At 41.0% G+C, this 12464-nt stretch overlaps 1 protein-coding gene across 10 annotated transcripts in view; it reads left to right on the top strand.

Moving 5' to 3' along the window:
- Positions 1 to 12464, top strand: part of MIPOL1 (mirror-image polydactyly 1) — a 302089-nt gene that overhangs the window by 65619 nt on the left and 224006 nt on the right. For all 10 annotated transcript variants that reach the window (XM_075926916.1, XM_075926909.1, XM_075926912.1 and 7 more), the window contains 2 exons: positions 5887 to 6115; positions 9712 to 9838. In XM_075926916.1, the coding sequence (XP_075783031.1) occupies positions 6006 to 6115; positions 9712 to 9838 (237 nt within the window). In that variant the 5' untranslated portion in view covers positions 5887 to 6005. The remainder of the gene's footprint in view (positions 1 to 5886; positions 6116 to 9711; positions 9839 to 12464) is intronic.

Here is a 12464-nt window from a genome sequence, read left to right as displayed (position 1 = left end):
ATCTTCCATCATTCACAAGTTAAACATGCTAAATTTCCCACCACCATGTTCTCTTCACAAAACAATTCCCCTTTAACTTTCTCCAGCACACACCTACCTGCCAGCTTCCATGATAGTGTCTTTATATCCCTTAACATTTGTGCCAAGAGAAATAGATGCAATAGAAAATCAGCTTTTTAGTTTCACCTTTTTAGTCTGGAGTTTGTATAGAAAAAGGTTTGGTTGGCATGTAAGAAGAATTAAAAGCCATATTGTGGTACCACTTCAGTGAAACTATATTCTAGAATATCTGAAAAGATGGAGTGAGTTCCATCTTTGGCACTTGATCATCCATATGCTTTTTTTATACTGTATATAAGGTTTGATCATCCAAATACAATAATTACTCATTTAACACATGCCCACTTAACATGTTTTCGCAATAGCACGATTTTTTTTTAGGGAATGTTTTTGAATAACACAACCGTCCCTGAAATAACATGAAAATAATCAAGTGGTGGACTACTTTGCGCGGCGGTATAAGTTGGTGAAAACAGTGGTAATATGCATGAGCAGATGAATACACGTGGTCACAGCGCTCCTCCGCTCACTCGTGTTTATCTTTGTGTTCTAACAAACCATGGCGACTTGTGTTGCTAGATATCTAATGTTGATGTTGACGACCCAGCACCAACAAAAAATTGACTTTGCCACCACCACCTGAAATGCAACCACCACCTTTTCCATTATTTTTAATGAGAAAATTGACCCCACATTGCACGTTTTCGCTTAGCACGAACATTTTCAGAAATGCATCTATAGTGTTAAATGAGGAATTACTGTACTTTTTTGTATGTATTGAAGGTACGCTAGTGCTGATTAATGTACGCCTCAGGGTTCACAGGAGGAGTAAAGCAACACACCCAGACCTGGGGTTTACATTATTAGTTTGGGAGTTGAGGGTGGCTCTGTATCTAGTACAAATGATCATGTGCATTTTGGTGGATAAAATACTTAGGAAATTGATAGAAGTCACTATACTCAGTAAACCTGATTGCATTTACAAAGTTTTATTTAAAGCACTCTATCCCAGACACACACATAAGGAAAATGGCATAGATTGTAGTGCTTTAGCAAAGAAAGGATGCAGCTTTATTGAACAAGCAACAACTTCAGTCTTAATGTCCCTGGGCAGATGGTCCTTCCAATTCTAAGGGAGGGAGGCTGCCACCTTTCCTCTCTGTCTTATAAAACCAGCAAGGAAGGACCAGGTCCTAATAGTGTCTTCCAAGTCATGTCAATTGCAGGCTCTTAGACCAACTAATGGCAAAATTGCTTGCTTTTGTAAAACTCTTCACCACTGGCAGTGTGTGCTGAGATTGGCCCCTGTCCCATGCAAATTTCAGTCCATCATAATGATGACTGGATTTGCTGGGTATTCAAAGAAGACATAGAATTTCCAAGTCCTTCCTACGTCTAGATTGGCAATCAGAGCACCGCACCTTACTGGTGCTCAAAACACTATTGTTCAGCTCACCCTCCTGCAAGAACTTAGAATGTACATTGGTGAAATTTAAAAGCTGCAGATCTGAAAAACAGGAAAAGGAAAACCCTTGATAGTGATCACCTTGTGTCCTGGAGCATGTGAATTGAGATCTCTTGCAATTTAGATCTGTCCCCACGTAATTACAAAGGTTGTTAATTTGTTATATACATTAACTCCTCCAGGCTTGCCAATGGAAGGGGAATAGAGGTCAATTTTCCTAGAGCCCGATGATTCAGAGAGACCCAGGGCTCTGGCTGCATGGTGCCTGGAACCCTAAGCCCTTTAAATCGCTGCTGTATTGCCGCCACAGCACCCTGGGCAGCTCTTAGGCAGCAATGGAGGTGGGGTGCTGCAGTGTGAGTGACACTGAGGCCCTGCTGTCCTTGGTCATTACCCTTTTGCCTGAGTTCCCCCCCCGCCCCCTCAACCCCCCAACCTAGCCCAGAGTCCTGGCATGGCTGTTCATTCCTCTAAACTCCTCACTTAACACCATTTTGTTTAGAAGCAGAGTTAAGCGAATCCAGTTTCCCCATAAAAATTAATGTAAATGGGGGTGGGAGATTAGGTTCCAGGGAAATTTTTTTCTCCAGACAAAAGACATACACATACACTACTAATTAGAGGATGGTCTGTGAACTTGCTCATGAGCTCCCTGAGCTACTAAAACAACTGTGTTGGCATCAGGTGGGATATTTCCTAGGGAACACCTTGCTGCACAGGCGCCAACTTCCGGAAGTGCCATGGGCTGCTCAATCCCTTGCTCTGCCCCAGGTCTGCTTCCACTCCTCCACCTCCCTCCCCAAGTGCATCCTTGCTCCTGCCCCCTCCTCCTCCGAGTCCTGAATCCTGTGAAACAGCTGATGGCTGTGGGTGGGAGACGCAGCCTCCCTCCCCTCCCACCTGCCGCATTCTCCTGTTTGGTGGTGTTCAGGAGATTTGGGAGGGAGGAGGAGGCTGTGCATTGCATGCTTCCTCCTCCCTCCCGAGCCTCCTAAACATCACCCAATAGCTGATTGCTGTGGACAGGAGGCACCAGGTGGGAGAGGGAGTTGCTGATCAGCTGGAAGGCACTGTGGGTGATCATGTAGGGGAGCTAATAAAGTAGTTGCTGGCACACCCTGGTTCCAAGCCCCACCTGCCAATGGGCAGTCAAACAAGGTTATAAGCAAACATAAAACACTTTAAACAAATATGTTCTCTAGGGGCACATCTACATAGCAAAGTTATTTCAGAATAACAGCCATTATTCCGAAATAAGTATGCGAACATCTAGTCAGCAATAGCGTTATATTGAAATAATTTTGAAATCATGGGAGGCTTATTCCAACTTCTGTAAACCTCATTCTATGAAGAATAATGCCTATTCCAAAATAGTTATTGCAGAATAGGGACACTGTGGATGCTCCACTTCTGCTTTTTGAAATAGCCCCTCACCAGGGCCATTCTAAGTTACTCCTCCCCAGTGCCTCCTTGGGCTCTAAATCGAAATAGCACATCTTCATTAGGGAAGCCTGCCTTGGACTAATTTTGAGGGTTCCCTGCAGTGTAGATATGGTATTTTGAAATAAGCTATTTCAGAATAACTATTCCAGAATACCTTATTCCGAAATAATTGTGCAGCGTAGACGTAGTCTAATAGATGAGGACATAACAAAACAATGTTAATTGAGATGACATTAAGTGAGGAGTTATGGTATTTGGATGATAAGCTCTTTACCACAGGAGCCAACTTTTTGTACTGTGTTTGTACAGCCTCTAGTCTTAGAAAGTCCTTGCCCATCCCTGGGGCTTCTAGGTCCAAAAGTAATACAAACTGGAAGTGAGTGGTGGTTGTTGAGTTCCTCCCAGTCGATAATCTATCCCCGCCTGAGGTGCTTCAAATAAATATTCATTATGGAGACTATTGCTATGGTATAGAAAGGGGGAAAAAAGTGCATGAGATTAAATCAAACTACTGAGAACAAACATTTCAGTAATGTGGCACCCATCCTACAAAGTTCAGGAGAATGGTTTGTACTACTTTGTATGCAAAGCAAAGGGTATCTAAAGTGAGAAAAACAGAGGAGACAATGCACTTGCGGACAAGATTCTTTTGTATGTACTTTTAGATAAAGAAGCAATTAAAGGTAGTTCAAGGAAAGCTCCCTTTAGTGGTTACGCAACCAAAAGAGATATGAACCCCTCACTCTGCCCAAGGGTTTAAAGTAAAGAAAAACTTCCCTAGCTAATAGTGACTGTATATATCCAGGATGCCCCCTGCCCCTCTTAGTTGGGAGCAGGCTCTTAGGGTGTGTCTAGACTACAGGGTTTTTTTGAAGGAAAAAAAAGTGGCCTTTTTTCGAAAAAACTTTACCTGCATCTAGACTGCAGCCATGTTCTTTCAAAAGTAAATCAAAGAATGCAGCAGTTTTTTCGATCATAGTAAACTTCATTTTACGAGGAATAATGCCTTTTTTTAAAGTACTCTTTCTAAAAGAGGCGCTATTAATGCAAACTGTGCTTTTTCAAAAGAGAGCAACTACACTGTTTCAAAAAAGTGGCTCGCTTTTTCGAAAAATCTACTTGTTGTCTAGACATTCTTCCGAAAGAGGCCTGTGGTCTAGACATAGCCTTAGAGACAGTACCTCAATGTGTCTGTTATGCCTTTTTCATTACAGCGAGGAGTTCTTCTACTGTGTACTGCAATGGGGAGCAAGGGACTTTTCCCCCCAAGATTTCATAAATTCTGAAGCAGTGCCAAGGAATGGCTAGTTAGAAACTAGTGGTATGTGGGCCAATGAGCAGTGGCACACACCTGCTTCTGAAGCAGGATTGCCAACCCACAGAAATTTCATTTACGGACAAAATGGGAAACATTTACGGACAGACACATCTTTTTATGGACATAATTTTTATACTAAGACGACATAAATGGGCAAAAGTGAAAAGTAATCATTGTCATTCATACATCACAAGAACAATATGCTATTTTATTCACTTTCATTTAGTTAGTCATGGTCCTGGAAGTTTTCCATTTTGTGATCGTACATCTGGACACTGACGCTGTTAACTATCACTGAAGTGATTGTCCCATATCCATTTCTGACAGTAAACATCCAATTTCCGCTGCTCTGCAGTAAAATGGCTGAAGCAGCACAGAAGAAATTTAATTGCTATAGACTAATTGCTGTTTTGTGAAATTTTATTGCACTTTTACAAAATTTTCCGACACCTACATTTTTTTACTGACTTTTCAAACGTCCAATTTTGGCTAATTTTTTACAGACTCTCCATAAATTTACTAATGGTTGGCAACCCTGTTCTGAAGTCCTGCATAAGTTCCATAATAATATTAGTATAGGCTGGCCCCATGGAGCAAGCTTTAACCATAGTGCTGAGGCAGAATTTGCAGCAAGTACCTGAGTGTCATTGCTTCTCCTCAGGAAAGAGAGATTCTTGCAATGTTGATAGGTTTTAGGGAATTATTTTATTTTAATATTCTTGGATTGAAGTCTCTGCATCTCTATTTTATCTACAGTATGGTACCTGAAGTGTAATGGGTTTTTTGAGGTTATCCATAGAACAGTAACAGAGCACAGACCGTCTTTTTTTATCAGTTTTGAGAGAAAATAATGAATTCGATTGAATAAAATAAACAGCAAAACACACAAACCCTCCTAGTGCAACTTTCTTAAGAAATTTTAAACATAAAACTCTTAGTAGTCTCTATTGAATCTACATAAAGTAGCTAAGAATATTAACTGTTTCCCAGGATTTACAAATATTGTTAGACTCTGTGGGTGAGTGACACCCAGCATGCACTGGTTACGTATTCCTGTAGACTTCCACAAATTGTGGTGGCAAAAAACAGTAATCACACATGCTGGAGTATCACATTGCTATGAATGCTGGAGATGTGAGTGGAGCCAGCTGCTTTGGAAGCTAAGAGGAAAATTAACATAAGCTTTGAAGTCATAGGGCCTGATTTTTTATTTACCCTTAAGGGGCGTTCGTGTAAATGAAAATCAGGCCCATAACTGATATAATGCAGGCTTATCCTGGCTGTTACAGGTCATCTGTAAGGGCAAGTGATCTATCTTGTTAATGAATGATTGGGGAGAGAAATAAGGAAAAGGAAGAGAATTTTTTGACTTGCATGTAACAATCAGCAATGCCTGAATGTGGAGTGATTCCTGAGTTGGTTCTTTGGCTAACTTTCCTCTCCTTTCATCAATAGGATGAGGGAACAGTGGACTTAAAACTGGTGTTTCCTCTTTCTGTTACAAAGAAAAGCATGGGTGGATTATTAATATTCATATTCATTTTAAGTCTATGCTTTCTTTCAATTTAAAAGGAAATTGTTAATTTTTATCTTCAAATAGAAATCTATAAACTGGAACAGCAAACAGAAGATATTTGTCCAAAATTCCAGCTTGATTCAAGTTCTTCAAGAAGCCTACAACCACAGAATGAGTTGGCCATCCAAGGCAATGTTGAAGCAATGACGCTGTTAGATTTGCCAACAACCAGCTCATTAAGCATACAGAGCTCTAGCACCCAAAATATGTCTGTAGATCATGTTATTGTCCCTTGTACTGGTAAAGAATCAAGGTAAACACAAGTTGCTCTTATATATTTTTTCCTGGATTGAGACTATTTCACTATTATGGGTAAAATTTTCAAAAGAGTTGAAGGAAGTGATTTGCTCAGCTTGTATTGAAATTCGCCGGTATTTGGAATGAACATAATGCTGGTTGTGGATTCATAAAAATGGTCACCAGGTTTCTTCCTCACCTTGTGGTCATGTCTCCTGGAATCCAGTGAGTCTTCAGCTTCTTTCAGCTGTTTCTCATCAAACTCTACTCCAAAGCTGTAGTGGTGCTGATAAATATTTACATGGGCCTGTAACAAACATGTGAAAACATTACTGAAATTTAAACATGCACAAAAGAAGGTAAAATCTGTATCAGACAAACAGAGAAAAAGAAACCAGCTGTAGAAAGAGAGAGGTAGCCAAATGGTGGACAAGGATTAAAATAGTCTTTTTAAGTCACAAAAAAGTTCTGACACTAATTGCAGTTGGGTATCAGATTGGGCAACAGGTGAGAGCACCCAGCAATGGAGGCCACTTGCAAAAACCATGATGAAAGAAATGGGTCTTGTAGAGAGGGCATGAAGGAGGAGAGTGAGACTGTTGGGTGCACTGGAAAAAAGTCTTTCATTCTCATGTGAATGAACTATAGGAAGTGGTGAAACAAAGGGAGCAGTGAGGGGTGAGGAGTGGGCAGAACACCTGGTTTGAATTAAGGGAACAAAGGAAGATGGGAGGTAAAATGTAGGCAAAGGTGTAAAAGTGAGGATGAGGAGCTTGAAGAAAGCACTCAAAAAAGGAATCTAGGGGTTACCAGAGAGGGAGGAATGGCCCATGGAGTGAAAGAGATTGTGCTGTCACTACAGGGAGGCAGGGGGTAAGGTGGTTATGTCCTAGTTCAGATCAGAGACAGGCATGGTATGTGACCCATGGGGTTAGCAGTGGGAACTGAAAAGAAAGGATGGTTTTAGCAGTAGTGAATGCTGGGAGGCGAGAGAAGAGAGAATGCAACTCTTAGATGGGAGATGGGGAGGAGTTTATGCACTTATTGAGAAACTGGTTTATTTACTAGAGGTTGAAATTTCAAATGCAGCCTCTTTGGAGTCTGAATCCCACTTTCAAAAGTAACAAAGGCAGTCAAAAACCATTGATTTAAGAAGTCACACTGAAAGTTAAGCATCAGTTTGATCCCACAATATTTTCCTTACTTTATCACTCAGCTTTTTGATATTTACTTCCTTTAAGAATTTCCAATGTATAGACTTCATAGTTTATGTAGGTTAGTTTGTTAGTTTTAACAAATTTATTATTTCAAATACCATTGCTTTTGTAGGTTTAAAAGATTGGAAATTGGCAATGTCTAACTCTATGGCTAATTTATACATCCTGATCCTATGATAGTTAACTATCCGAGTTTGTAGACTTCAGATACTGGTGATAAAACCAACAAGGAGTCAGTCCTGTGGCATCTTAAAGATTAATACACTTATTTGGGTATAAACTTTCATGGGCTGGAACACACTTTGTCAGATGCATCAAGTGGAAGCCAGTTTGGCAGGGATATAGGCGTGTGCAAATATGGGAGTGTTATGCATGTGCTGACAAGGTCAGTTCAATCAGGATGGATATGGCCCACTCTCAATGGTTGATGAGAAGGTGAAAATACCAAAGGAGGAAAAATTGAGAGGCATTGTTGGCGCATAATGGCATATATCACACATGCAGGTGAATGAGCCCCAGGTGGTATGGCTGATGTGATTAGGTCCTATGATGATATCACTGAGAGTACCTCCACACTTGCTCCCTAGTTCAAACTAGGGATGCAAATGTAGGCGACCGAAATTGCTAATGAAGCGGGGATTTAAATATCCCATGCTTCATTAGCATGATCTTGCCAGTGCGTTACTCCGCTCAACAGCTGTTTCAAAAGTGGAAGTGCGTGCCGGGATGCATTAGTTCGAACCAAACCCCTTGGTTTGTACTCCTCATTTTTTGAGGAGTAATGTTAGTTCGAAACAACGGGATTGGTTCCAACTAACGCATCCTGGCGCGCACTTTCACTTTCGAAACAACGGTTGAGCAGAGCAACGCACTGGTGAGATCATGCTAATGAAGTGTAGGATATTTAAATCCCTGCTTCATTAGCAATTTCAGTCGCCTACATTTGCATCCCTAGTTCAAACTAGGGAGCAAGTTTAGTCGTACCCTTAGATAGATATGTGGACAGAGTGGGCAATGAGATTTGTTGTAGGAATTGGTTCCTGGATTAGTGTTTTTGTTACGTGGTGTGGTGTTGTTTGTGAGTATTTGCTTCAAGTTGGGGGGCTGTCTGTAAGCCTGGGCCTACCCACCAAAGTTTGTGAGAGTGAGGGATCATCATCTAGGACAGGTTGTAGACTCTTGATGGACATGTTGGAGAGATTTTAGCTGAGGGCTGTAGGTAATGGCCAGCAGTGTTACATTGCTTTCTTTGTCTGCCCTGTAGAAGTGACTTCTTGGTGTCCACCTGGCTCTGTTAATCTGTTTCTTCACTTCCCCAAGTGGGTATTGTAGTTTTAAGAGTGCTTGATAGAGATCCTGTAGGTGTTTGTTCCTGTCTGTGGCATTGGAACAAATGTGAGGTTGTATCTTAGAGCTTGGCTGTAGACACTGGACCGTGTGATATGATCTGGATGAATGCTTAAGGCATGTAGGTAAGTATAGTGGTCAGCAGGTTCCCAGTATAGGGTGGTGTTTATGTGACCATCACTTATTTGCACGATAGTGTCCAGGAAGTGGATTTTTCATGTGGACTGGTTCAGGTTGATGGTTGGGTGAAATTATTAAAATCTAGATAGAATTCTTCAAGTGCCTCCTTCCCCAGGGTCCAGATGGTGAAGATGTCATCAGTGTAATGCAAATCAATGTGAAGCACTTGGGGATGAGAGCTGCGGAAGTGTTGTTCTAGGTCAGCCATAAAAACATTGGCATATTGTGGGACCGTACGGATACTTAAAGCAGTGCTGCTGACTTGAAGGAATAAATTGTTACCAAATCTGAAACGATTGTGGGTGAGGACAGAGTCACAAAGCTCAGCCATCAGCTGTGCCCATGACATTGTAGTGGAAAACAGACTTGAAAGGTTGCCATATATGAGCAAAAAAACCTCAAAATCAGACTATAGTATGAAACTGCGGAGCTGGAATTCATTTCTAAACCTGGCTCTATTGGACTGGGTCTGGATAAGAGACCGGGAGTGGCTAGCTGACTACAAAAAGTAATTTCCCCCTTTTTGGTATTCTCATCTTCTCATCCGTTTTTGGGAGTAGGCCACACCCACCCTTTATGAATACTTGTCCTCTACATAATACTCCCATTTTTGCATGTGTATGTCCATGCTAAGCTGAAGTTTGCACTTTATTCATCTGACAAAGTGGGTCACAGCCCATGAAAACTTATACCCACATACCTTTGTTAGTTTTTTAAGGTGCCACAGGACTCCTAATTGTTTTTGCTGAAACACACTAACATGACTACCCCTCTGAAAGATGCAATAGTGGATGTCTTGAAAAGCGAGAACCTCTGTTCTACTGATCAATGATTTTTTTTTAATCTTTTTTTTTTTTTTAAATCATAGTATTACAGGAAAACAAGGTAAAATGCTCTCTGACCTTATGACTCCTTGGAAGGAAACTGCAGACCTAGATCTGAATGTTGCATTGCTTTTAAAAGAACTGGATGCTGTAAGGACAAAAAATAAAAAGGTAAAATAGAAATATTAAGATTACAGTACTTGCTGTTTTCCTGTTGTCCATTAAATCTTCATTTCAACCTTTGCTAATATTGTTTTACTAATTAGTTTATTTTACTGCATTAATAATCAATAGATCTCTCATCGTTTCTACTCTTAGTATTTGCTTAATGAATGTTTCTCAAAAAGTGAATGATGTTTCATTCTTTGACCTTTTTAATCAGTGACATCAATTGCTATTATCATAGATATAGATGCAAAATAAGCGTATCGCTGTAGGACCATTCATTAACTCAGTTTCAGTCAGAAGACTCCAATTGTCATCTCTGAGCATGGTATCAGGGCTCACAATGGGCTAGTTTCATGTCAGTTATTCACGCTAATGACTGGAAAATCTAGTACAGATAACAGAATTTTTCAAATGAATGATTAAGTAAGCATGCTACAAATAAGAGAATAATGTAATTTGCTTTGTTCATTTAATTTGACAGTAAGCATTTAGTTTTAAGAATTGGATAGTTTCTAACAAACTAGTAGTAAAAGTAACATGCAGTATTTTGCAGAAGTAATTATATTTAGCAACGTGACATCCCACAACAGTGCACTCCTATTAAATATTTGCTGCAAGGAGGAGCGAGATGAATGTTTTAAAAACAAAACACAAATAATTAGAAATAGTAAAATGTTTCAGTCCCCAGTCCTGCAAGCATGAATGCTGGGAGATCCCAGTGCCCTATGTAAATCATCTCCATGAGGGGAGTAGCTAATGCTATAGCCTGGTTTTACACTTTACAGCTCTGTAACTTGCTGTTCTCAGGGAAGTGTTTTTTTTCATACTGCTAAGCCAGAAAGTTACAGCACTATAAAGTGACAGTGTAGACTAAGGCCTTCTCTATGCTGGCAAGTTTTTTCACCAAGTTTTTCATGTTCACATTGCAACATGGCAAAAGTTTCAGCCAACGCCCAGTTTTGGTGACAAAAACCTTCCAGCTTCACAAGGGACTTTTGTCTCTCCCCCTTCCTTTATTGTTGATAATCATGCAGTGTTGTACTACAGCAGATTTTTTGTAAAGTTTATTGAACTCCAGCATATTTCCCACAGTGCCTCATTAGCCACTCTGGCTGGTGATGAATAGATGTGCCCCTCCCACCTGCAAACGCCAGGAACTTTAAAATCCATCTCCTGGTGTATAACTCATTGGCTGTGTCTAGACTGGCCAGTTTTTCTGGAAAATCAGCCGCTTTTCCGGAAAAACTTGCCAGCTGTCTACACTGGCCGCTTGAATTTCCGCAAAAGCACTGACTTCCTACTGTAAGAAATCAGTGCTTTTTGCGGAAATACTATGCTGCTCCCATTCAGGCAAAAGTCTTTTCCTGAAAAACTTTTGTGCAAAAGGGCCAGTGTAGACAGCAGAGATTTGTTTTCCGCAAAAATGCCCTGATCACGAAAATGGCGATTGGGGCTTTTTTGTGGAAAAGCGCATCTAGATTGGCCACGGATGCTTTTCCGCAAAAAGTGCTTTTGCGGAAAAGAACCTGCCAATCTAGACGTGCTTTCCCAAAAATGCTTTTAATGGAAAACTTTTCTGTTAAAAGCATTTCTGGAAAATCATGCCAGTGTAGATGTAGCCATTGTGTGGTGATCCTCATGGCATTTTCTTGGGGAGACAAAGGTTGTTATTCCTCAAAAAACAGTCTCCTGCTTGGGGCACCACAGAAATTTAGATCTTATAGTATGAGGTGAAGAATTGGTGCAATCACAGCAGAGCAGGACCCACAGGAACTGGGACATGCACAGTTACATTTCTTGAACCCTGTGTGAGAAACCCTACAGTGCAGAACCAAGATAAAGAAAGTCCAGTAGACATACCAGAAGGTAAAGGAGATAAACAGCCAGTGTGAAGCTGCACTCACATCATGCTGTTTTTATATACAACTGGATGCAATCCTGGGTGGAAACCTCTGCGGCAGAGGCATGTAAATTAGACTACCTGACATAGTCAATGAAGCAGGGATTTAAATATCCCCCGCTTCATTAAAATAAAAATGGCCACTGCATTGTGCCTACTCAGCTGATCGTTGGCACAATGCAGCAGTCAAAACGTGGATCAGTTGGCAAGGAAAGCCTTTGCCGATCGATCCTGTAAACCTCGCTTCAGAAGGCATAAGAAATCGGTTAGCAAAGGTTTTCCTTGCCGACTGATCCGACAGTAGGGGTATGTGTTTCACAGTTCAGGGGCCAGCTCAGCACACAGCTCCAGGAAGGTTATTTTACGCAGCCTTAAGTTCTGTACCCACTATTCTTCATCCCACACCTGCATGACAGTGTGATCCCATCACTCAGTGCTGGTTTCCTGGCCCAAAAGCAAAGCTTTACTGTGCACAGCTGGTGTGTGATAGTCCAATGCAATGCCCCTTCGTTGCTGTCCCTGTCATTCATTGTTGTCTGCATACGAATCTTCAATTGTGATCCATGATTTTGCATGGCAGACACTGGAGTTTGCAGCAAGGACTCTCATTCAAGAGGCTGAAAAGTAAGCCAGAAGTCTAGGGCGGGCTGGGAAGCAAAGAGGTGGCTAACTGGACATTTTTCACGTTTCCAAAATGCTTAGCACTACATTGTGAATTCCAACAGTGTG

This window comes from Pelodiscus sinensis, chromosome 4 (assembly GCF_049634645.1).
Source record: "Pelodiscus sinensis isolate JC-2024 chromosome 4, ASM4963464v1, whole genome shotgun sequence".
NCBI lineage: Eukaryota > Metazoa > Chordata > Testudines > Trionychidae > Pelodiscus > Pelodiscus sinensis.
The sequence above is the reverse complement of the archived record's forward strand: the minus strand, read 5'-3'. Positions and strand labels throughout refer to the sequence as shown.